Source organism: Octodon degus, unplaced genomic scaffold (assembly GCF_000260255.1).
Source record: "Octodon degus isolate 3935 unplaced genomic scaffold, OctDeg1.0 scaffold00116, whole genome shotgun sequence".
Lineage (NCBI taxonomy): Eukaryota > Metazoa > Chordata > Mammalia > Rodentia > Octodontidae > Octodon > Octodon degus.
The window spans coordinates 6,377,908-6,404,779 of record NW_004524692.1 but is presented as its reverse complement, the minus strand read 5'-3'; the positions used below and the strand labels follow the sequence as shown (position 1 = coordinate 6,404,779).

Below are 26,872 nucleotides of genomic sequence, written 5' to 3'. Positions count from 1 at the left end.
TTCTTATTTTTAATTAGTCTTTTTTATTTTATTTTTGCAGAACTGGGGATTGAACTCAGGCCCTTGCGCTTGCCAGGGAAACACTTATTCTACTGAGCCATCTCCCTGGCCCCTTTTAATTAGTTTTTGCCTGCCTAGCATCTGAGCATAACGTCTTCTAATTTCTCAATTCATAAAAGGCAGAGCCCACCGAGGAACACCAGAGCAAGAATGCTGCAATCCACTTTTTGAGCTTCCTAGGAGGAAGGACACGGGAGGTGGCAGACGGCACAGCAGCAGTGGCGACAGAGTCTCCAAGTCCAGTAGTGGCAGGGGAGTCCAGGTCTAGCGCCAAGGACAGCGCCATGAACCTGGGGGGTGCACATGCTCATCCTGGGTGGGCTTTGCATTTTTGGCTGTGTCCTAGCGACACTCCACTCTCTCTTTTCCCTGCTCACCTTTACAGCATAGTTATGTGAGATCTCCTAACATTTATTTGCACCAATTGATATCTTTTCAATAGGTTTTTTTTTTCTACATTAAAAAAAAAAATCCACTGCAGTTTCTATTGATTGTAACTAAGGGTACTATTTTGGGAGTTGGTATCAGGAATCAAGATGCTTGGAACAACAGAGCCTACAGTGTGAGTGGAACCAGTAATGGAGGTAAGGGGTAAGCAATAGAGCCACAGAGGTCTGAGCTGGGGCGTTGGGGCTCCCTGCTACTTCATTTATTTATTTATTTGGTACTGGGTCTTGCTATGCAGCTCAGACTCCTAATGACCTTCCTGTCTCAGCCTCCCCAGTGCTGGGATTGCAGGTGTGTGCCACCATGCCCAGTTTTGATGACTGGTACCGTGCGTCTGGGGTTCCAGGGATGGCACAGCATGCAGTACTGGTGATCAAACCTGGGTCCTTGCACTTGCCAGGCAAGTGCTTAGACCACTGAGCTATCTCCCCAGCCTGGTAGTTGCTCATTTCTTAAAGTATTTACCAAAGTTAGAGAAGAACCAATAAGAAAAAGAAGGGTTAAAAATCAAAAGATGATCTTTCTAAAAGCAGGACATAAGAAAAAAAGGGGGGGCTTTATTAACAAGGTTCTTCAAGAAACAAGATTCTTTCTGTCTGTAGCCTGTAATCTAAGTAACTGGAGCATAGAGTCATTTGAAACTGTTGGATCAAAATAATTTAATTGTATATTTGAAGATAAACTTAACAAAAGAAGAGGTATTTAGGGAGGAGCAGGTGTCTGGCATAGACCGACTTGAGATTCCACACAAGGCCTGAGATGTCAAATGGGTTCAAAACTGGGGCGGAGAATGTCTAACTCTAGGCTTGCCACCTAGGGTAAACAGAGAACTAAGATTTAAAGGTCTTCTTGAGAAGTGAAAAATCTCCTCAGGGCAAGTACCTCTGGGTATCCCAAGTTACTCTGTAACAGCATAACCAAACATTGACCATGTTTCTTTCAAATTGAATGCTATTTATATAGAACTGTACTTAAAAAAAAACTTTGATGGTTTCCATTCTATTGTGCAAAGCTCAGAGACCTTAAAAAAAATCATTCTTTAATGTTACTGTTTTTTACTCTGCAAATAAAATATTCATTCTTTTATAGAATTATTCCTGAGTGTTGTACATAAAATAAAGACTTCACCCTTCATTCACTCTTCTTCTAGAGAGAGAGAGAGACAGAGAGAAACTGAGGCACAAAGCCTCAATCAGGTCTGCAGGTATGAGGAGGATCAGCTCTCAGAATAAAGTACAGATAGCCAAAATGTAAACTCTTCCAGACTTTGTGGCTGTAGTCAGCTATCTGCGGGAGACACTCAATGTTTCAGTTTCCCATCTTGGACTTCTACTGTCTGTCCTAGCCAGGGGTGAGCTGTCCGAAAGTCTGGTCCATTTCATCTGCTACATCACAAAGACAGCTGTGCCAAGGAGCTCTCTGGCTGTGCCTATGCCAGCTGTATAGCAGGCTAAACGCCTGGGGACCGTCCCTGCCATGTCCATCTCCCCATGTGCATGGTGACACAGCAGCCAAGAGCTGCTCCAGAAAAGGGTGCAGGTGTGCAGAGCACCTGTCGCAGAGGACTTGGGGCCTGTGGCCACGTTCAGTGGTCAGTTGGTTTTTTGCATCTTCCTTCAGAAAGTCCCTTCACTGGGTTTGGGTGTCAGCTCTCTGGAAGTGTCACACTGGCATAGACTGTGATGGCATTTGGGACCTGTGGACAAAGCAGCAGTCATGAGCAAAGAGATGGGGCACAGGTTTTCCAGGCTGTGAATAGAATCAACATTGCTTAGGAAAAGGACAGGGTCTCTGTGATCATGCAGCATGACAACTTACTGAGGGTCTGTCCTAGACAGCACCATTAGGGGCAGTACTCAGTGGCCCAGACTGCTTGTTGTCCTTGAAAAGGGCTGCAGCTCCCTTGCAAGCATTAACGTACAATCCAGAACCCCAGAAACCCAAACACAGTGCTCTGAAGACCTGTACTCAATATACTACCTCTCCATCTTCCTTGCCCTGTCCTCCCCTCCCTTCCCTTCCCCTCCCTTCTCCTCCCTTTCCCTCCCCTCCTTTTCCCTTCCCTTCCCTCCCCTCCTCTCTCCTTCCCTTCCCTTCCCTTCCCTTTCCCTTTCCCTTCCCTTCTCTTGTAAGGAAAACTATTTACAGGAGAGAAAACAATAATTAAAATTTTGAGCTTTAAAAAATTCAAACAAGACCCAAGGAAAGGGCAAAGAGTAGTACCAGCAGGAGAGAGGCAGGGAATGGAGAAGAGAATGGTGGGTAGAGACTTCCCATAGCCTGAGGAGATTCAGAGAAAGAAAGAGAAGGCAACAGGCATTATAGGCGGTCTTACTGTAAAATGTAAATATAACCTAGTTTCCCTTTCCCAAGATAACTTTATTTAAAAATCTATCTATCTGTCTATCTATCTATCTATCTATCTATCTATCTATCTATCTATCTAAGTTTTTCCAGTCAGATTTATATTTTTCACTTCCATCTTGGATATGATAATGTGCTGACAATAGATGTCAAGATGAAGGTCTAAGACCCCATAGTGGGGCATGCCTGTAATCCTAGCACTGAGGAAGGCTGAGACAGGAGGACTGCAAGTTTGAGCCCTGCTTAGGCAATTTATCTTGTCCCCAAAAAAAGGGGGGCCTGCAGCTCATTGGTGGAGCACCCCTGGATATGGGAGGGGGGGTGGCTCAGGCATATTTGGATGTACATGCAAGAGAATCTGTGAAGGACAATATATGCATTTGTGTAGCCCTTTTCCTTTGTAATCCTGGCTGTTTCCTAGAATTACTTGCTTAACAGAGTCCAACTGGAGTCAAAGTTTAAGCCCAGAATATGTTTATGTTTATTTAGTGAAGGAAGGATTCCTGCCAGAAGCAAGCGCAGTCTCTGCAGGATCTCACAGTGGGTTAGAGGAGGCAAAGCTCACTCTCGGGGGCAGACTGTGCTAGCCGAGCATCTCTACCACGCTCCCGTGTGTATCCTGTGGCTGTAAATGTCTAGATCTGGGCATCTTTTATGATTATATAACAGTGGTTTTTTTTTATTTTTAAAAAAGCATTTATTTATTTATTTGGTGCAGAGTCTCTTTACGTAGCTAAGACTAGTGATCTTTCTGTCTCAGTCTCCCCAGCAGTGGGATTACAGGCATGTGCCACCATACCTGTTTTCTTTTTTTCCCCCCATAATTTTATTGATAAACAAATAGCAATGAGACAGTTTCAAATCAAATTGGTAGGACAGTTTCAATAATTAACACATTGCATACATTCTTCCTAGTGGTTAATTGCTGAACAAGATGCGGACAAGATATCCTATTTACAAACACCATTAGAACAAATCCCTCTATTCTTTAAGAGAATGTAACTATATATCTATCCTAACCATTTTGAATACACAGATAGAAAATGGACATTCATCTGTATCTCTTTTTTGTTAAGTTCCGTTATTTGAATATTATAGGTGTGTGAACTCAGCAAAATATTCTAAAAGAGTCCAGTAGCCCATAATAGTATTGGGTCTTCTGCTTGACTGGCAATGTCAGAAATTGTTGACCTGAGTCCCCTACAGCTCAACATAACAGCATGGCTCTACTTCTTATATTTTGTTTTTATACTTTTCTGCTGGATGGTTAGCACAAAGGTAAAGCAGGACCTATGCAACAAGAGTTGTAGCTTTTGGATCTGATAAGGTCAGTGAAATCCCCTCAGGATTTATCCCGAGATCCTGCACCTCAGATTGTAGATCCTTTGTCTGTGTCAGTCATGTTATAACATTGTTTTACATTAATTTGTATTAATACCTATAGTGGTACACAGGAATGGGCTAGAGTGGAATACTTCAACACAGGGTGTGAGCACCTTTACAAAGCTCTCTGGGGACTGTGTTTTGCAGGTGGAGTCGTGAATCCCTGCATTAACTGCAGCCACCACGCCTAAGCGTACACCAGAATCACCTGGCCCCTGCTCTGACTGAACAGAGTCCTGGGTGGCAGGCCCAGGGCATCTTGCCTTTTAGTCAGTGAGGGCCCATTCTGACATGGTCTTTGGAGAACCAGAGAAACACAACCAAAAAGGGGTAGGCACAGCTCATTCCACATGAGCAGGACGTGGGGCTACAAGGAAGCCCTGAAGCCACAGCCACAACTTCTCCTTACTGGGTTTGCTGTGGGCTAACTTTCCAATCCAGACCTCGATGATTGGTTTCATTTCATCTATGCCAACAAGAAAAAAAATCTCCCTCACCCTCTGCCCCCAACCTATTCCCTCTTTAGATTGTCCCCTCTGTACAGTGAGGGGCACAGATGCCTCACCGGGGCAGGCTCTGGAACAGGCTCTGAGGCGGCCATGTAAATGGTGGTGCAGGGCTCCTGAATTGGCTGGGGCTCAGGTTTCTCCTGGAGAGGCTGCAAGGGAAGCAAAGAAGAAGATCAGCCAAGCAGACAGCGCCTTCCCATACCATTCTCCCATTGAGAAACACAGGTTCAAGATGTTTAAGTTGAAGGCTCTTGGGAGTTATTTGGTCCATCTCCCCCCATGGGAATTCTCTCCTAACTGCCCTGGAATTCAGCTCTCCAGACTTTCACTGGGCTCCACGGGTGATGCTGCAGAGCTCACAGCCTCCAAAGACAGCCTCCTTCACTGTCAGCACTTCCCAGGGGTTTTAGAGATCGGCCTTGCCATGGGGGCCATGGGAGGGGCCAAACTCTTCGGAGAACTTGGTCTGGCTCCCTCCTGCCACTGGGTACATCAGCATTGATTCAGTCCCACGCTACCATCCCTGCTATCCCTCACCCTGGCATACGTCCTCCCATGGACCTCACAACCACTCTACGTGTCAAACATCATCATTACTTACATTTGACAATGAAGAAGCTCAAGCTCAAAAAAGCTAAGCACTTTCCTACCGTACATATGCATCAAATGTCAAAACCAAGAATGCCACCAGGGGCTTTGAACTTCAAGGCTATGCTCTTTCCAGGACTAGTCCTCTTTGGTTATTTAATTTTATATCCTTCACCTGAATTTCTCAGGTATTTAAAGTCCAATTCACACATGGCAACCGAACGCTATATTTGAAACACTCGCATATCTATGCATTATTTCCCCAAACAGATAGAAAGTTCCTTAAGAAATAACCTGTGTGTATGGCTGGGCATAATTCCAACTGCTTGAGAGACTGAGACAGGTGGAATGTGAGTGGGAGGCTGGCCTAGGCTATGTAGCTTTCTTTATGTTCTCCCACAAAAGAGGGCTGGGGACATAGGAGCACTTCAGTTAATACTTGTTGATATGTGAATGACTTAAAGTCTATAATACCAAGACAAGCTAGTGGAGGAGTAAATTGAGATACTATTCCTGTGAGACGGGAATGGTACAACATATGATAAGGACATCCTCTCCCAACATACTTTAGGGACAGCGGTCTAGTTTAATACTGTTGCTGTTTTCTCCAGATACTTGGCCAGAGTTCAAACCACAGCACATGTGTTTAATGGGAGAGTAAGAATGGAAAACTTTACTGGACGTTCTTCCCCTTCACATATTTGACAGATTGCCACATAGGAGAGGACACTGTCTTACAGCCTTTCTGCTGCGAGTCAGAAGTATTTTGTGTCAGCAGTGAGGCTCTTTCTAACAGTAAAATATGCTCAGGGGTGAGAGGAACTGCCCTGGAACAGAGTGTGCGCCTCACTCTGGGCACGTGTGGGCCTGGGCTAACCCAGGGCTCCTCACACTGCTTCTGTGGGCAGGAATTACCGTGGTCCTGCTAGAAGGCTGATTCTTTTCTGAATGACTGTTTATATTATTTTAGTCTTTATAACGATATAATATAGGCACTGAAAATATAAGCAAAGGAAATTTTAAGGCTATGCTTACGTCTATGTACATATTGAAATCTAAAACAGTATTATGTCTTCTATGTATAAAATATATATGAAATCAAAGTAGTGATCAAAAATAGCACGTAAGTCAAGAGCTAAATTATAGTGGAGTTAAAATTTATAGTGCGATATAAATGGTCTAAATAAGAAATGCCAATGAGTCAGAATGCATTTTATAATTTTAAGGGTGAGGCCAGGCCAAAGAGCTCAGTGGATTAAAGCACCTGCAAGCAGGTGCAGGGGCTGAGGGTTTAATCTCTGGGCTTGTCAGACTGGCCCTGCCCCTGGGGCAAACTGAGATGGACACTGAGACTACCTGTAATCCCAGCTCTTGGGAGGCTGTAAACAGGAGAATCACTACGAGTCTGATCTAGTAGTAAGACCCTGAACACCCTGTAGACCCTTCCTTAAAATACAGAAAAAAAATAATTTTAAGGGTAGCAACTCATAAAACAGAGATACATAATCACTAAAGTAATGGAAGAGAAAATGGAATAATAAAAATACAGTTTAAAAAATTCTTCACCAAAGAAATTCCAGTTTAAGAAACCACCATCAGTAATTCTGCCATATGGTTAATAAAAGTAAAGCAGTCTTACCCAAACGTTCATAGAAAATTTAAAAAAGGGAAAATACCAAGTAGTGGGTTGAATTGTGACTGCCAAAAGATATGTCTGCCCAGAATCTCAGAACATGGAATAAAAGGTCTTGCACATGTAATTCAAGTAGGCATTTCAACACGAAGTCACCCTAGCTTAGGATGTGTCCCAAGTGCAGTGATGAATGCCCACCTAAGAGATGGAAAAGGAGAGGACACAGAGACACACCGGAGGAAAGTCCTGTGAAGACAGAGGAGGAGATGACACTACTACAGCTGCAGAACAACAGATACCAAAAAATGCCCAGAGCTACCAGATGACAAAGAGCCTGCTCTGATAGTGTCCCTAGAGGGTATGTCCTGAAACTTGTCACCGTGATTTGGACTTCTGGTCTCTAGAACTGATAGAGGATGCATTCTGTTGTTACAAGCCACTGTATTTATAGTGATTTGTTAGGGTAATCTTGGGAAACTAACATGAGTTCTGGTACAGATAATGCTGCAGTGGAGTAAGGACAAGCTCTTCAGTAAGTGGTCGACAGATTATCCATGTAACAAGAAAATAAAACCTTACCTCTCTAAGCCAAACTCCAAAAACGACTTTCAGGTATGTAATAGACAAATGTGAAAGATATACCATAAAGCTTTCTCAGATGGAGCACAAAAAGTGATAGGTATAAAATAAAAGATCATTAAGTTGTTCTACAGAAAAGTTAAGAACTATCGATAGATATCTCTAAAAATTTACAGTCAAGTCACATCATAGATTCTATAGATGCAACTGATCACATCCAAAATCTGAACTCATTTATCATTATCTGTTCAGATATCCAAAGGATTCATATCTAAAACATATAAAAACTTTATACTAATTCATTTTTTAAAAACCTAAACTTAAAGTTTTAATAGGCACTTTAAGAAAGAGGATTTTAATATGGTCAATAAATATATGAAAGTTGCTTAATTTCCTTAATGATTTAAGAAATGCAAAATAAAAACATAATAAAATACATTCAACAGTATGGCTAAAATTAAAAAGGCTGATAATATCCAGTTTTGCCTAGACTGGGGGGCAACTGAACTTCGTTTATAGAAATGAAAACTGGTACAGACTTGGAAGACCAGTTTGGTCTTATCCACTCAATTTGAGCATATACATACCCTACCACTCAGCGATTCTCCCACTAGCTATCAAACCAACAAACATATGTGTGCAAACCCGTCAGAAAACATGCATAGGAATGCTCACAGCTGCAATTACATGATGGCCTCTAAGTAAAAATAACTTGAACGCCCACTGATAGTTAATGGTATGAAAAAACTTGCATACACACACACATTCTTGTTCTATAAAACAATGAAAATGAATGCATTCATATATATTTTAAAGAAGTGTGAATTTTGTGAAATTGAGGAAAGAAACCAGTTATGAGAAGAAAAACAAGAGGATCCTACATTTATACACTAAAATAAAACTAAACTTTATTTCCAGAAGTCAGGAAAATTTGTTATCTTTGGAGAGTGTGAAGGGAACACTGATGGATGGAGGAGGTCTCCTGGAGTGGCTGGCATATTCCACTCCTTGATCTGGGTGGTTTTATGACCTCAGAAGACTCAGTAGTGGTTATTCAGGACTGAAGGATGTCATTTCTTTGTAAATAGATTGGCAGACTCAGTGCCATGGAACAAAGTTTTCTTCACTTAGTGCTTGAGAAGCTTATTGTTAAATATGTATGAAAGTTTAACAGGACAAGAATAGCCAAAAATTTCTGAAGCAAAACCTGCGGAAGGAAGACTTGCTTTACCACAGTGGCACCTGAAGGTAATTCACTAGGCAGATGCTGATGTGTGGTGTGCTCTTTATTTTTGCATACAGTAGCAAAAACAGGGAATGCTAAGGCTAGTAGCAAGGCAGGGAAGGCACTCTGGTAAAGGCAAGCCTCACCTAAGTGCATAATGCAAGGGGCTAGAGGCTTACTTTGTGTTTAGATGGAACAACTTAGCCCCTAACAGGTGACCACAAGTTGTACAATAAGCCCTCTGGTGCACAGGAGAGAACAGAACTAAGAGCTTTGGCTAGTTATTTATTTCCTAATTTTCAGAAATGAATGGATTGGCTTCTGATGAAATTTTTCAAAATAATAATCAAGTCTATCTTTATCTGCATATTCTTTAACCCCGAATCTGTGCCTCCTACTCCAAATGGCCGGAGGAGGGCCACCTAGAATTGACTTGGGGTCTGGAGAAACTACATCTCCATGTTTAGCCGCGATCCTTTCAGCCTCCTCCTCCCTTTGTCCAGCATGCCTACTCCTCAAGTCCAGCTCGTCTGCAGCTTGCCCATCACTCTCTGTAGTCCAGTGGTCACTCCACCACAGTTTTCCTGTCTTCCACCTCAACCGCACTCTAACCAGAACTCTCTGGGTCCTTCTTTCCTTGTCACTTTTGCACTTTCCAAGTGCCTAAACTCTCATCGAGCCTGTGCAATGCACAGTGGCTTTTCCAAGCCTTCCTCTCCTCCTTAAACTTGCACCTTTTTCCCTGGAGCAGAGTTTCACTACATGAACAGTACAGTCCTAGAACGTCAGAGGGAGAAAGAGTCATGTGTCATGGGTTTACAGCTTCCTCATATTTTCCCAAACAGATGACCAGAAAAGTATTCTTGTTATTTCCAATAATATGACACTGGTGTCATGACCTTTAATAGCACTCTTGTCCTTGGCTTTTGATTCCCTAATTTTATCTGCTCTAGAACCTACGTGGAACCATGAATGTCAGATGTGTAAGGAGAGCTGGTCACAAACCCTACAGAAAACAAGACAGGTCTTTCCCGAGCAAAGTATAGAACTTACACCTGATTTCTGGACTTGGGCATAGATAGTAAGGCTTTTTTCTTCCATCGCTGGCTGAAAATGTTTTGCTTTACCTAGGGAAAAGAAACCATAGTGGTTATCTCCCTGTGGGCCCCAGCATATGCTCTCTGAGTGGGTCTATTTGGTTTAAGTCCCCACTGCTTACCCATCGTCCCCCAAGACACTGAGTTAGTTACTTGACCTGCCTAGCTCTATTTTCTTACCTGTGAAGTAGATTTGAAATATCTGATTCACAGGGATATTGTGATAACTAAGTAAGTTATTGTTTGCAATGTGTAAATAACAGTGCCCAGGACATAGTACGTGTCGGGTGTTATTCTCATGGGTACATTCATTTATTTTAATTTCTATTGTATATGCATATCCAGTCTCCTAATAGTGTTCCAGATCCTAGGTTTTTTTTGAGAGTAAGAATGGTTATTTACACCTTGCTTGCTTTCTCCAGCTGGTAGCGTGCTGCTTCCCTCACAGCTTTCTTCCTGCCCTATTTCTGGAGGACTTGGTGTGAATGTATATGGGGTGGGGCTGGTGGTACAGGAGGGATGGTCCACCTGGGGCTACATGGGAAAAAAATTGCAATATCACTGTATTGCTCTCCAGCTGCGAATTTTGCTTAGGGTCTTGGGCCTTTGTGAGCTAATAAATTGCAAAACATTTCAAGTTTTAGGCAATTGTGAAGTTTCCTTTTTAAATTATAAGAGTAACTCACTCTTATTGCAAAACGTAAAATTATAAAAAGGTCATAGAGTCTAATGAAAGGTTGTGGCATTAGAATTAGGACATCCTCACTCTGTCATTAGCTATGTGACAATGGAAAAATCAAGTCATCCCTATAACTTTTACTCTTTTTTAGACAGGATCTTGCTATGTATTTGAAGGTAACCTTAAACTCATGTAGCCAGGCTGGCCTTGTATTCATTGTGATCCCCTTGCATTGGCCTCCCAGGTGCTGAGATCATAGGTGTGTGCTGCCACTCCTGGCCACAGCTGACAATGCACACTAATGTCTTGCAGCTCTTATCTAAAGCATGGAGTTGTCCTGCTTTAAGTACTTTAAGCCTACTTTAAGTATTATTTCTAGATTCTTCCAGTGCAGCCCTCTCCTTGCTACAGGACTTAAACGTCACTGTTTTAACTCGCCTACATTGTTAAATTTGTCTATGTGTGTATTCATGTATGCATGCATGCATGCATGCATGCATGCATGTGTCATCCATGGAAGTCATCATGTTCAGTGCTTTCTGTGTACTGGCTTTCCAGTCTCCACGGCACACTATGATGTAGCTGAGACTGAAGGCATGTGTCATCATGCCCAGCCCAAAGCCATGCTCTTGAGCAATAAGTGTTCTCCGGAGACACAACTGCCAGAGCCAATTTGAAGGTATTCAGAGGGAGGCTGGCCCCTGGAGGTCATACCATGAGAAGCTGCCAACAGATCTCTTAAGTAATGTTTTGTGACAGGTATAGCAACTCAATGTAGATTTTACCATCGATTTGAAGTGCATGCCACTGGCTTACAAAGAATAAATGGTGATGAGAAATGAGGCTGGGTGTGTGTGATGGGGGAGGTGGTAAGACACGGTGATGGAGTCGGGAGTACTGCTTTCCTCAAGATTAACCATGTGCTTAGCACAAAGAGTATAGGTTAGAATTCTGGCACCACTGGGGACCAGGCTAATGTGGGTGAGTCTAACACAGTTCTATCATCTCTGGTATCTCACTGTTTTCTTATAATAGAAGCCGAATGTGGTTGCTCTGCCCCACAACCTCAGGATCGAGACAGCATTTCTCTCTGAATCACTCAGCCTTCCCCACTCTCTTCCTCTGTGAACTCTTCAGTGGAGGAAATGAGACAAAAGGCAGCTTGCTGTGATCTACATTTTCTTATGTAAGCAAAACTAACATCACAGTGCTGAGGTAAGGATTTTTTTCTAATATGTGGGTAACACTGATCTACTTGAGAATGAGATCAGCCCTCATCAATTTGGTGACAGGAATATTAAGTTCTCCCCTTACCGGGAAAAAGTTAGGCAGAACATCTGTGACAGTTCTGAGGAAGGATATTCTGACTCCTGTGTGAGTTGGTGACAGTGTGGCCCCGGGAAGCACACTGGCCTGTGATAGTGAATCAGGACGATATGGAAGAAAGGTGGGGACACACCATGCTAAAGACCTAAATCACAGGAGAATAATGAAGCCATACTGCTCTGTCTCTATTGTGGGAAACTTTTGGTTGGAGAGCCAAGAATTCTCTGAACTCTCCTCCCTAGTGAATACTGCTAAGCGTCTTTCAGGATCCCTTCAGCATCCTGTACATATCTTTCCAGCAGTTAGCAGAAATTATCTGCATGATGTCTCCCACAGTCGATATATCTGGCTCAGTTCTGTGTTTATCCTCATACCTTGATATAGAGGATGAGGGTGAGTTGCATCAGATTGAATTGAGCAAGGTTCCAGAATGTGCTTATTGAGTACTTTTCACATGTGACCCCCCCCCCCACAAAAGTTACAGAGGTGAGAACAAGTCTGTGCTGGCAAGAAGAGGTCCTCTGCTTACCACAGTAAGTCTAGTAAGAATCTCCTTATTGTCAGACACCTACCTCTTCTTCTCCACAGTAGTATTACCACTTCGAGAATTAGGATGACACCCACGATGCCCCCTAAGAACAGCCAAGAATACAATCCCCATTGTCTTCGTTCTGAAAAAAAAATCAAAGAGCGATCTCAGAAATGCTGTGAGTTTTAAAATATCCTACACAGCAGTGGGAAGACTGAGTCTTCTGTTTCTACATCCTCTTCCCAGGGAGACATTCATGTATGTGGGCTTGGGGCTTGACCTGAGGCTGCCCAATAGTCCCACATCTGTGTGCTTATCCCTAACTTCATTCCCTGTACTTGGCTTTCATATTCCAATATTCATAAAGATCTTTCTATTAAAATGCTTTCCTTTCACTACCATATGTCTTTTACATCAATGTCTCTGCCCTACTTCTTTCTTTAAATTTCTAATGTATTCTGTATTCATTTAGGGTTAGGAGCACATAGAGCTTCATGTAGTGTTCAACACTATTCTCATGAGACTTTAGGAGGAAGAAATCTGCTGCTTTTTAAAAAAATAAATCCCCCCCAATCTCATGAGACACCAGAAGGAAGGAATTGGCTTTTCTTTTTAAAAAATAAACACACAAGTGCTATTATTGTCCTTTCATGCAAATAAGTATGTTGAACTCCTTGAACCAAAAGAAAAGAATGTAGTTTTTCTTTTCAATCATTATTATATTTATAATTAGCCAGGCGCACTCAGGCTTAAAATCAGAAAGCCAGATTTTTTTGATTTCTCTCCTGTTGCCACTTTGCCAAATTCTTTTGAATGAGGAGCATCATTTTAAAAAATAGTGAATAACATATCTCGCCCCAGGAAATCAGACATGCAGTTCAATAAGACGGCGATAGGCAATCATTGAGTGCTTGCAATAGGCCAGACGTTTGTGTTAGTGCATCTCGTGTGCTGATGCATTAAATCTTCACAATAATCCTGGGAGGTAGATGTGTTGATTGCTCATTGGCAACAGAGAGGTTAAAATTCAGCAGCAGAACTCCTCAGTTGAAGTCAGCCTGCCCATCTTCTACTGAGACAAAATAGTAAACTAAGTGGAATTACACACAACAAAACCAAGTCTTTGATGTGAGACCCATTCATCCCTTCCTATGTGCCCTGACTCATCGTCTTGGAAGGTTTGTGTACATAGACCTTCTTTTCTGTAGCTAAACAGGCTTCTGTGAAATAGAGGACCTGGTCTTGTCAAGTTCCAGCTTTAAACCTAGCACTTTAAACACAATATGGTGCTCCTGGAAGTCCTACAAGGCACTAGATGATCCAGAGAAAGGCGTTCTTGAGATGCTTATGTTTGTTGCCTAAACTCTTTTTCCATGTCTTCAAATCCATAGCAAGACCTCAGCTCTCATCCCGACTATGAGATCCACTCTGGGAAACTTGCCCACTGTCCCTCGTACCAGTGTGCTGTGGCCTGAATAAACTGTTTTTATTCTTGCCCTGGAGAATTATTTCGCTGACAGCATCACCATCGCTACCTGTGCAGACTCACACAGCCGTGGGCACTTTCCTCACTCCTATATTATGGGTAGGGAAGCAGGCATGGAGAACACAAAAAACTAGAGCTTGGTCCAGGAGTAGAAACATGGGTGAGTTCTAAGAATGGGCTTCGTGGGAAAGCCAAGAGACTTAGGAGTTTGGAGCAAGTTATGCCAAAGTCGTAAACAGTGGGGGATAACTAAAGCACTAGGATTTTGTTTTATTTATTTATTTATTTATTTATTTATTTATTTATTTATTTATTTTGGCAGAACCGGGGGTTGAACTCAGGCCCTTGTGCTTGCCAGGGAAGCGCTTATTCTACTGAGCCATCTCCCTGGCCCCTCTAGGATTTTAATTAATGACACAAAGCTTCTGAATAGAGTGACACTAAATGTTCATTAACATACAAGGGCAACTTGCAAGGATGACTGGGGAATAAGCCTGCTTGCTGTTGAACCTGTCTGGAATTTGTTGGGGGGGAAACTGTAGCGAAGAAACAAAGGAACAATGCAGGTGTGAGCAAGTCCAGATATTTATAAGATTGGCTAAAATACAGACTGAATTCTCATTGACAAAAAGCATCTCACTGAGCTCAAAGTGGGCCTGTTGTCTCCTTTTGAGTTTGAAAGGATTCTTCTTCCTAGACTTTTCATACAAGTCCTTCCAAGGCATCTCAGTGAACTGGCTTTATGAACTCTTTGATTATAGATTCTCTGCCCCAGATTAAACATGTTTTAATCCTGACCAATATCAATTTCAATAATCATATTATCTTGATCAAAAAGTTGGAGGTGAGCAGTTTTAAAAGTTCTAAAAAGATGCCTTCCTTTGCATGAAAGATAGAATCCTCACTGTGGCTGGAGGTGCCCTGTGAACTAGTCCACCCCAAATGGCTAATGGTGGCTGAGACCCTCCATGCAGCACGTGTGTGTGTGTGTGTGTGTGTGTGTGTGTGTGTATGTGTCTGTCTGTCTGAGGCAGATTATTATTGGTCCAGGGTTTATGCTCTCTACAACAGGGACTCAGGGAGAAGCTGCCCCAGTGTTAAGAGGCAGAACCAGCAGCTTAGGAGCTGGCTTTGCAAGTGGTCATACTGGCTCTTGCTATTTCCAGACTATTTTCTCTTTCTTTTTCTATCATGTGCATTTTGGGAACTATAGAATGAACAGTTTACTTGAGAACAGACACCTTCACCATTTCTATAATTGAAAAGGGTAATATTTCTCCTAAATTTCATTTGAGTTCTAAAATAAGAGCAACAAAAACAGGGGTGCCTCTAAAATTGGGAAATGACAAGATGACAAAACTGTATCAAGCATGTCCCCACCCTGCATCAGCCTTTCTCCTCTCCCCTGGTGCCTGTCTCTGGCAGCTCCACCACCCATCAACTCAAGCAAATCAACAAGAGGCACATGACTGAGGCTGAAAGACAGGAAAACATCAGACTTGCTACCATCCTCCCGAGATCCTAGAAAAGAGATTGGGATGATATCAACCTGCTACCCTTGTCCTAGGACACAAATGACCAACTTCTGCTGGGCTAGTCAGACCCAAGAGACAATCTGCCTATAACCTTCAAAGATATTTCACAAGCTCTAAATGTTCTCTTATCTTTAGATATAAATATGAATCTAGGGGGAGACTGAAGCCACACAACCAAAGGGTTAAAAAAAAAAAAAAAAAAAACCAACCTCGAAGGAACTGCAGTTCTTATTTCACCCAGCCTACTAATTTTATCTTCAGGAAATAGACTCAAACAAATGTACCTAGTCTCAGAAAAAGTCCTTTTCTTGCAGCTCTGTCAATACTTGGTACATGAGTCCCTGTGAATTCTTGTTGATTGATTGGAAGGACAAGCAAATGGCTGTTATCTCAAGTCCAAATGAGTCTCTCCAGTGATGCCCAGAGATGCCTCAGTCCCATCTCATCTTTTGCTTGTCACTTAGTCTCCCTATCTGCATGGCAGCCCCAAGTGTTTCCACATTTGGCCACCTGGTACACCCATTTGTAATTATGATATGTATACAGAAACTGAATGCCAGGAGCTCTGTGCCCTTAGGAATTCATATCAACATGGACAGAATGCTACTCTTCTTGTGGGGGTCAAGCTGCCACAAGTTCTATAATTTCTGGGGACAATATCCTTGTGGTCCACTAACTTTTTGCTTCTGTGCCTCAGCTTCCTTTGCTCTGTGTTCTTTGGGGTTTGAGCTTCCATTTCTGCATTGATTTCCACACAGAACAGAAACCAAACACCTCACACCAAGGATTCTGTGGTTGAAATCCACCCCCCTCCCAGAGAATTACAGGTCACAAGGCATAGATTCCACGGTAATGGAGGCATATTATACCACCTGACAGGCTTGGGTCTGCTCTTTCTCTCCCTGTCTCTGCATAAGCAGCATTTTACCTCTTTCTCATACAGAACCATCACATGCACAAACTGATCCCTTAAATGGTCTAACTCTCAGCCTTCTAGCATTTATTACAGCGCAAACAATCCTAAATGGGCACTGTTCCCTTCCAAAGAGGCATTCTAGTAGCGATTTCTTTAATATAATATTTTTCCATCTGGTAAGGTATAAAGTCCTACTTAGACTGAAATTTCCCTAAAGTTGCCTCAGTACTTTGTTCTTTATTTGTACCCCCATTCCATACAATATCATATATGACAAAGGGATATTTTATATACTCTTAAAGAATTTAGATTAAATTAAATGCAAGACCATAAGAATGAATTTGGGAGAAGACTAAAGTAAGCTTTTGTGAAGAATAATCAGAGGATAAGAAAAATAAGAAAGACTCAGAAAGAATGCAAGGTCACCTTCTGAGTGGCCCACGGCAGGAATCAAAGGGAAGGTACAGTGGCCTACTTGGCAGACTCTTGGCAGTAACAAAATGGCGCTGGGAGGAAAGTCTGTGTCTGTGACCTCAACAAGTCACCTGTGTTCTCATTTTCAAACCAGCTTGCCCTCATTTTGTTCAGTCATATAATGAGATCTTTAAGGATGGTTATTCTCAGAAATGAGACAAAAGTTGTCCTTGAATCCACAAACCCTTTGCTCACAAAGCAGTTATCACCACACAAAACTTTCTTGAACCAGATGACTGGCACTTTTCTCCTTGGAATTTCTTAAAGCCAGCTGATCAGGCTGGATGAGAACTCCTGTGACATTCGTGAAGAGTACGTGGCATGCTTATCCACCCTGTGGTCCTCTCTTCTGTTAGCTTTAAATCAGTTAACTTTGTGTTTAGCCACACGACCAAGGAAAATGCCCAGAAGCCTCCACCCCACTCCCACCCCTTTTTGTCTCTGAAAGTCTGTTGCCACAGAAACACGAAGGCTTCTCTCAAGTCTCCAAATCATATTTTTGAAGGAAGATGAAGAAAACAAGAAACAAATGTAGTTCACCTCAGGAGATACTGAGATGCTCACGTAACGGCCCGAGAGTACCGGATCTCTTTCCTGCCTTTCATGTGGTTCTGTCAGCAAGGCTGATGGCATGGAGCACGTCTCCTTGAAGAAGCCAACTATCTTCAAAAGATGTCGTCTTGTTGGTGGAAGTTTCCATTCAAAATTGGGGGGTAGAGAAAGGATGCTTGCAAGACACATAATAGTTTAAGGACTGGGACCATCCAAGTAAGCCCTTTGATAGACTCCATCACTTCTATCGAGATGGGTGGCTCACACTTAGAATCCCAGCTACTTGGAAGGCTGAGGCAAGAGGAGTATAAGTTTGAGGGTAGCCTGGGCAACTTAGTGAGACACTGTCTCAAAGTATAATTAAATGAGAGAAATCACAGCTTCCACAGTAATTCCTGTCATCTGCTTATCCACCCAGATTTTAAATATGTCCCCAGGACCACTTATTCTATTTTTATTTTCAAAGTAATACAAGTTTTGTCCAGGCCCAAGAATGGCCAGGTGGCCAAACTCTAGCCCATGAAAAATGGGATTCATCTGGCTTCCATTACTGTCAGACTTGCTTCTCTGAGAAGATCATGGAGAGGGACTTCACCCTTGGCATGGAGCATCTAAGGGACACAGAAGGTCCTTGTTTTAGAAAATGGCTTTGTTAGGAAGGAGGACCCTCTGGAGCTCACTGGCAAGTGTCAACCTTTTTGTCCACTGAGCTAATTCAGATTTACTGAGGCAGCTTTTTATCAATCTTCTGAAAAGGGTCTCTCTTTCAAGGTGAGCTTCCAGGGACCTTCCTTTCTCACTGCATTATTTAAGAGCTTACATCCATCCTCCTAGCACTGACATAACTATTGTAAAGCATGGATGATTAATGGCAGCAGCAAATCAAACACTGTCTACATCCACATATTTCCCCTGACCTGGACAGGATTTTGTAGCACCCAAGGATTTAGACTTTACAACTAAAATGCTTTGTTATGATAGATATTAAAATGACATCATAGCAACTAGAACAAGAAACAAGAATGAATATATGACTGAGAGCCTGGACAAACAGAATTAAAAAAAAAAAAAACTCCCCCAAATATAAGTATCTTCTTGCATGGCTTAGTTTAACTGAGTCCTGCCAAAAGAATGCTGACATCACACCGAGTCTGGTTTCCCTGCACCATTAACAACTTTGAGTTTTTCATTAATGAAAGTAGAAATGTCTTAAAATTACTGTGCTAAGTTCTTAGATTGCAACCTGTAATAAACCCTCAGACTCTGCCATTTCATCTCAAAGCTGGGGTTTCCCTTTGCATACACCGTGGAAAAAGTCTTTGTTAAACAAATAGTTAATGCGGTGGCCCAGGCCTTACTATCTCTTCCTGCATTTGGCAGTAAGGCTTTCCCTGCACCAGAGTCCCTTTCTTCCTTTTCTACTGTATTGAATTTTCTCTTTGAAATGAAGAACTGATGGTGCTATTCCTCCATTTAAATTTCTATTAGTTCCTACCACCTACAGGATGATACAGAATAAGAACCAGCTGTGTCCACTGTCCTCTCTGCTTGCACTGTCTTTTGTCAGCCTGGGCCATTTCTATTTATTCTTCAAAACCCACTTTAAATTCTCTGTGGTGCTCTCATTCCCCGACACAGCCACGGCTCTTCATTCTCTCCTCTTTGTTATCTTGCACATACTTCTGTAGGGTACCTATCACAGAATGTAATCTATGGTAATTATTTATTAATTGAACTACCTCCTTCCTTAAGAACGAGGATCTTTCTTTTACTCACTATGTCCTGAACACCTGGCATAATGTTGGAAAATATCAAGCCTCTCAGTGAATATTTTGTCTAGCTAAGCATAGTTTTTTGTTTTTTTTTTGAACTGGGGATTGAACTCAGGCCCTTGTGCTTGCCAGGGAAGCACTTATTCCACTGAGCCATCTCTCCAGCCCCATAAGCATAGCATTTTACAGTAGTATTCATTCTCAAACACAAATCAATGTGCTAATAAAAGTTTTAGACCTGATGTAGTAGGAAGGGCATGTTAGAAAACAGCTATGTGATCTGGTTTAGATGTACACTTCTCTGGGGGTGGGAAATCTCTAGCTGTTTTATGAGTTGAAATGTGTTATACTAAAATTCATATGTTGAAGTCCTTAGAACAGGATAGGAGACAGGGTCTGGAGGTAAGGTCTCTTCACAAGTTAAAACAAGGCAAGAGGATGGTAGTTTGAGGCCAGCCTGGATTGTATAGTGAGATCCTGTCTCAAAAAAAGGGAGGGAGGAAAGAAAACAAGAGAAGAGGAAAAGAAAAACTATCTTTTTAGTATATGTGTAATGCTTGTTCGTTTTTTAGAGATGACATCTCACTCTGTTACCTAGGTTAGTCTTGAACTTGTGGGCTCGAGTGATCCTCCCACCTCAGTCTCCCACATAGCTGGGACTACGGTACGTGTGACACCACTCTCAACTACTATAAGGCATCTTAAAGTGCATTTTTTCTTCCATGGATACCTCCAGACAGCCGAGCTCCAGCCCTTGTTCTGTGTGTGACCTCACTTAGCCTTTTATAGTTTTGTTTCCCCTCTGTAGAATGGGGATAGTAATACGATCTCCATTACTTGGCTGTGATGAGGGGTGAAAGAGATGCCACATGACAGGCACGTAGTAAATGAATAGTATTTGCTGGTCATTAGATGAAGAATCTAAGTCTCAGAAAGGGTGACTGATTTGTCCTTGTAAGTAGAAAGGGAAGCACTGGATCTCAGCCTTCCGGGGTCACAGTCTGTAAAGTTCTCACTGTGCAACACTATTATGTTGGTCCTGAAGCATGGCTATGGGCAGGGAGGAGGCCTGGCTGGGAGGGAAAGCCTCTGAATGTGATTTGCATGCAGGGAGGGCAAGCAGCCAGAAACATGGTGTGGGTGAGAGGACGGCTGACCCTTGCCAGGGAGTCAGGGTCTGGGAGTGGCCGTTGCATTCAGCTCACGAGCAACCTCTCAGACATGCCATACTGCAGCATGAATTATTTCCCCAGGAATCCATCTGTGACTATTTCAGGGAAGCTTCTGGTATAGGAGGTTCCAAGCTGAGGGTGTGCTCTAGCTAGACTCCCCCTTTCTTCACTTCCAGCCATCTGGGAAAAGCCTTCACACGGACACTAAGTTTACTATGATTTTCATTCCCTGCCCAGTGGTGCAGAGAAGCCAAGGTCAGGATATGAGCAATGCCTTGCAGGGACAGCACCTTTGCCAGGCTACAGGACCTTTGGCAAGAAGGGGTAGTGTTATACCCTGTTCCTAAGTGTTTAGATGGGCTCATAATGAGTGCTCTCTTCCAATGGAACAATGATACTTTATTTCTAGAAAAAGACAAAAAAATCTAGTCCTAATCATAGGTGTAGGTTCTGGCTCCACTGTCCACCAGATGAAGAAACTTGAGGAAGGTTTCAAATCCTCACACGTCGAGTGAGGCTGATGATAATACCCAGCAAGCCTACTGTGAGAGTCAGAGATTACGCAACTGGGAGTGCCCAGTTCATAAGAAAGCACCAGAGGGCTTACTATCTTCTCCAAATTTCCCAGTCCAGATCTTAGGCTTGCCTCTCTCCCTAAGTCCGCTGGGCCTCTGACCTACTGTGAGATTTATTCTTCATTCCATAAAACAAGGTCCCTTGTTATATCCTAGCTTTCAGTATTGAGTGCCCATTTCACATCTTTGCTAAAGAGCAGAGATCACACATCCTGTCTAACCCCAATTTCCTGCAGTGTAGGTGATCGATAGATACTTACTGATGGTGGAGAGCTGCCCCACCATTAACATAGAATGCCTGGATGTGGGAACTTGGACCCGCGACCTGCACTTCCTCACCCAGCTGCCCCTGAAGCCCAGAGCGGAGGCAGGAGGCAGAGAGGAAGGATCACACCTTGGAGCCATTAGCTGGGGTCATCATTTCCTATTTGTTTCCTCATCTGTGAGCTAAGCATCATAATTCTGCCCTGGTCAATACAGTGGTGTATTGGGCTGGGGAGATAGCTCAACAGACTACGTACCTGTCTGGCAAGACCAGGGACTAGGGCTTGATCCCTGGCACCACATGCCCACCCCCCTGCCCCAGGGTGCACTGAGCCAGTCACCAAAACCGGGTATAGTGGCGCATGCCTGTAATCCCAGCACTGGGAAGGCTGAAACAGGAGCATCACTAAAAGTCTGAACTTAGTAGTGAGAATACACTGTGAAGTGTGTACCAAATACATAAAATTAAAAAAATACATATAAGAGTGTGCTTCCTGAGCACACAAGCAGCTTCTGCTAACTACAAAGAAGGCCTGAAATGCTGTCAGGGTGAAGGCTTTGTCTGTGGTGGCGGAGCAGTTGGGGACGGAGCCAGGCCCTTTGCTGTGGCAACCTTGCTGCCACAAGAGCACTTACCCAAGGGGTTTGACCTGCAGCTGCTCCACAGATTGAAGGCCTGTGAGCGGCTGCTAACTGGGTTTCTCGCAGTACAGATGTAGAAATTGTCAGCATGCTGGGGGCCAAGGGTGAGGAACAGCAGATGGGAGCTGTTGGCAGGGCTGGGCAGATGTGTGCCACCCTCCTCGCTCCAGTTGTAAGCCACGTGATCCCCTTGCTTCACTGTGCAGGCCACCATCAAGCTACAGGTCCCGTTGTCCTTCTCTTGGGTTTTGTTTAGCACTTGAATTTCTGGAGTGGAGACCTGCTCTGTCAGAAGGAAGAGAAGGGAGGGAGCCATCACCCATTTGAATTTTAGGTCCAAACAATACACAGCCCAGTAGCACTTGGCCTCAGTGTGATTTATCTCTGGTGGGGAACTCTTGTTTATCATCCTCTCTCACGCACTACTACCTCCCTCTAGGACAACACTGAGACAAAATAGGGAAGATGAATTTGATTTTAGTTCCCCTCTGCTAATGCTGTTAGGACCCCACTTGCTCTTCCTGACATTCCTAATCTAGGTTGTTCTCTATTAGTGGAGTAGCTACCGACCAGTCCCCTCCCACTTTTCTTTCAGTACTGGAGATCAAACTCAGGATCTCAAGAGTGCTAGGGAAGCATCCTATCCCTTAGATATAGCCTCAGCCCGGTTTTAACTTTGAGACAAAACCTCACTAAGGTCCTCAAGTTGGCCTCAGACTTGAGAGCCTCCTGCCTCAATCTCCTGAGCAGCTGGGATAACAGGTGTGCATGACTGTGCACAGCTGTCTGCCATCACAACTTGTGGCTTATGGTATAATCCGTTAAACATACCTGCAGGAGATTTTAGTGGATTACATACCACAAATATACACACTAGCATGTGTGTGGGGTGTGTGTATGTGAGACGTGGCATTTTTGTGCATCACACGATAGGCTCTCAATCATAGCCACTGGCCCTATCAAACTATCCCACTCTCATGCGATGAATAAGCAAGGGAAAGTCTTGTTTATTTGCAACTAGTAGAGGACAACACGGTACTGGAGTTTGACATCCATCCTCTTCTTTATAGCCTAAGAATCATAACTATAATTATAATTATTCCCATTTTGTGGATGCAGAAACTGAGTCCTGGAGAAGTCTTACATAATACTACACAGCTTCAAATGGTCAAGCTGAGATGAGAACCTCAGTGTGTCTCATGCCAAAATCCAGCCTCTTTCTTTGACTTTAGAAAGCCATGGTTGCCGGGATCATAGTTTCCCACAATATGAATTAGATCACAAGATGGGGCAAAGATGGGAGACTTACAAGCCCCAAAGGACAAAAATGTCTGACCTGCATATTGTTACACAAAATGCCTTGGATGTAGCCTTCACGCTGCAGGCAATTTTGTTCCAGGCCCTCCTCGCAGTGACTTAGTAGAGAGCTGTGGGAATTTTGCAGGCCCCATTTGCAGGGAAAGGAATGCTGGGGCACGGAAGGGTATTACTGTCCCTCCTCTAGATATGTGAGGATTTCAAAGAAATGAAGGTGGGGTTCCTGTCCCATCCTCAGAGATGAGGAAGTTACTCTGAAGAAACAGGAAAGCCCCGTGCGTGAGGTGAATCTCTGGGCCCAAGATACACAAGCTTCAGGGGCACTCAGGAGGGGTCAGCAGCTAAGGAAGTTCAGAAAAGTTCTGCCGCTGGGTCCAAGTGGACCCACATTCTGGCTAAAGTACTGCATTTAGTGAGGTTGTAACAGAAGGCCTCCTGAAAGTGAGAAAAAGAGTGCTTCCTCCACCATGTAGGTGTGATCTGAGGCCAGGCTTCAGGGCTTGCTTGGTGAGTCGTGTGTGGGTGGGATTTCAGCCCTCTACCCAGAATCCCTAGCGCAGTGAACCTCCTCCACAGACCTGTGTAAGCATGTACGAGCCGCTACTCTGGATTTCATTGTCCTCATGTATAAAAGAAAGGTTGGGTTTGATCCATGGGCTTCACACTTTTTTAAAAACTAAGAAACCCTTTTCTTTCCTCCAAATAAAACCTTATTTGCAAACCAAGACCACTAGTGCTCCAGGCCCTCCAGCTCATGGACACCTGGGTCTACTTCCTTTGGAAAAGAGTCAGGATAGCTAATGCTAATCAGTTGCCACTCATATAATTTTGGGGGAAAAAATGGCAACCTCTCAAACCCTTTCTGTGAAGCATAGTGTAGCATCCTCAGAGCTGGTGATGCTTCAAGCTGCTTCCAATTTGAAATATCCACAGCTTCTGAGAGAGGCCTAGATGCTCGGCCTGGAAACCAGGGTGGGGTGCAGAAGCTGCAACTATTACCATAGAGCTTCAGCTGCACACAGAATGACTGGATATCCACATTTCCCTCCAGGTGCATGTAGTACCATCCCTCGTGCTCCTTCTTGCTCCCCAGGATCACCAAGCTCAGGTTGACCAGATGAAATTGATAGCCATCCTTGGTGTAATCCGATGCGCTCCCTTCATGCAGACCTAGAGACATGATTTTCCTCCTCACGGTGTCTTCAGGCGATTTGGATGTCATGATGAGGATGCGGTTGCTTTTGTTCATGCTCTTGTGGATCTCTTCCATCCTATCCGTCAGGGGCAGCCACTCGTCCCTTCCCAGCTGCCCAAAAGACACGCGGCAGTTCTTCTGGCTTTCAGCTGTGGGAAGGAAAAGAAGACAGTCCCTTAGGGCGGTGACTTTGGAAACCACATTGTGTTGTGGATCAGGAATGGCAGTCACAGGCTCTTGCTCTCCTATATACCATCCTAGGGGTTGCCAGGGCCTAGTGGTCCACGAGCACCACCATATGAGTCCCTACTATGTCCTCAATATTTAAAATATCCCAATGGAAATCTTAAAATTACTTAGGGTAAAGCTGTCTAAATTAGGGAGAACACTGGATTTCTTTTGACTCAGATTTACAGCTACGGCTTCTAAAGCACCTCCCAGGCAAGTGACTTCTTCTAAAGTCACACCGGGAAGTAGCAGAGTCAGGACTAGAATCTAGATCTAGGAATTCTTCTACTGTGATTGGTGCCACCATATGAATATAAGATGAAGGTCAAAGAGTTCCGAAAAAGGACTCGAGCCCATGTCCTAAGGGTGCACAGTAGCAGAAGTGTCCTGTCCAGTGATGGGCAAGACAGAGAAGTCTGAGGGAAGGGAAGCCAGGGAGATGGGGAGCACACCTAGCTCTCCAGAATGATCCCTGGCAAAATCAATGATCCTGAGGGTTTTTTTTTTTTTTTTTTTTTTTTTTGATAGTACCAGGGATCAAACTCAAGCACCCAGGCAGGTGCTTATGCCACTGAGCAATATCCCCAGCTCAAGGTGATATATTATTACATTATTCTTTTCCACAAACACTGAGCAAGAAACACATACACAGCAAAAAGCAAAAATGACATTAACAAAAGAAACCTCTAAACCACTGTAAGGAATCCTACTGCTGATTATTTAACACCTCCTGTCAGCTCAAACCCACAACCTGCCTTTGTCCCTCCCCTTAGCTAATCAACTTCATTTTGTTACACTAGAAAAAGTAGAAAGAGAAGGATGAGGACAAGGACATGGACATGGACAAGGAGAAGAAGAAGCTGCCTTTGTTGCCACCCAGACCAACCTGCCTCCCCAGATGGTCCTTGGCCCATGGCACGCTGGCCTTCTCCTTCACAGAGTGTTTGCATGACCATCAGCACACAACACACAAGCATGGAATTTCTCCCATGTTGGAAACCCCTCCTCTGCTCCCAGGTACCTACTAGCTGTGCCCCATTTCTCTATTCTTCTTTAGGTGTTGATAGTATTTATTCCCTCCTGACCCTGTATCCACTCCAGGCAGGATTTCTTCCCTACTACTTACTAGAGCCACCTCTGCTGGGGTCACTCTCAACTCCAAGAAACCTAACGGATTTTCCATCCTTATCTCATTTGTTTCTCAGGAGCACTTGATGTTCATCAGTCGCTCTTTGAAACTGGCTTCATTTGTTCCTGGGAGCTCACACGCTCCTGACTTTTCTTCTGCTTCCTTGGCTTACCCTTTTCAGTTTCCTGGGCTGGTCTGCTTTTCCAGCCCTCTCAGCCCTGAATATTTCAGGGCTCATTTCTCAGACTTCTTCTCCTTATCTATAATCATCCCGTTTCTCATTCAGCAACATAATTTGACATATTTCCGCAATACTTAGATTTCTATCTCCCAGCCAAACCCTACACTGCACTCTCAACTGCCTACAGAGATCAGTCTTTGGAGGGCTAAACTCATCTCAAACTTAGCAAATGAACACTTGATTCCACAGTCATTTCTGCATTACAGTTTACCCAGTTTCTCACACCCAAACACTGGAATTTTCTTTTGACCCCTTTCTTTCTCTCATACTCTTCCTTCAGTCTAATAGGAAACCCAGTTTTCAATAAGCACTAATCAGGCCAGGATGGGGCGAGCACAGGACAGAGGGCAGGGAACAGAATGGGAGAAGCCCCAGGGTGTAGGAAAGCCCTCGCTTTCAAAATCATCCTGAATCTGAGCAATTCACATTGCCTTCACTCCTATCTCACAGGGCTTGGCACTGGCACTGTCTTCCAACTCACCCTTCAGCATCCGTGCAATGGACAAGGTGATCCTTTGACAGCATGTCTAATTTCATGTCTCTCCTGCTTTTAGGGCTTCCTAGCACCCACAGAATAAACTTCACAGTCTTTGACTGATACAGCTTCAAAAATTCTGTATTTATATTCCCTTGGACCTCTCCAGTTCTTCTCCCTGCCCTCTGTCTTGTGCTCACCCCATCTTGACCATACTAGTGCTGGGCTCTCCCTTAATATTTCGATCTCAGAGTGTTTACAATCACAGCGTCCCTCCCTGAAGCCCTCCTCCTTTATGTACTAGGAGGGCTCATGCCTTTGCTTTATTTTAGAGTTCTGATAAAAAATTTATCTCCATGAAAAGACCTCCTTGGACCTGTGTCTGAAATGCCCCCAGTATGGCTCTCATCACTACCTGATGTTATAATGTGTATTTTTACTTCTATTTTTGTTTCCTGTACTTGAACACAATCCCTCCAG

General features: G+C 43.5%; 1 protein-coding gene across 1 annotated transcript in view; it reads right to left on the bottom strand.

Moving 5' to 3' along the window:
- Positions 1-1,243: 1,243 nt before the first annotated feature.
- Positions 1,244-26,872, bottom strand: part of Slamf1 (signaling lymphocytic activation molecule family member 1) — a 32,114-nt gene continuing 6,485 nt past the window's right edge. The window contains exons 2-7 of the mRNA XM_004639986.2: positions 24,124-24,468; positions 21,802-22,092; positions 12,463-12,561; positions 9,842-9,915; positions 4,820-4,912; positions 1,244-2,203 (exon numbers count right to left, since the gene is read on the bottom strand). Coding sequence (XP_004640043.2) covers positions 2,153-2,203; positions 4,820-4,912; positions 9,842-9,915; positions 12,463-12,561; positions 21,802-22,092; positions 24,124-24,468 — 953 coding nt within the window. The 3' untranslated portion in view covers positions 1,244-2,152. The remainder of the gene's footprint in view (positions 2,204-4,819; positions 4,913-9,841; positions 9,916-12,462; positions 12,562-21,801; positions 22,093-24,123; positions 24,469-26,872) is intronic.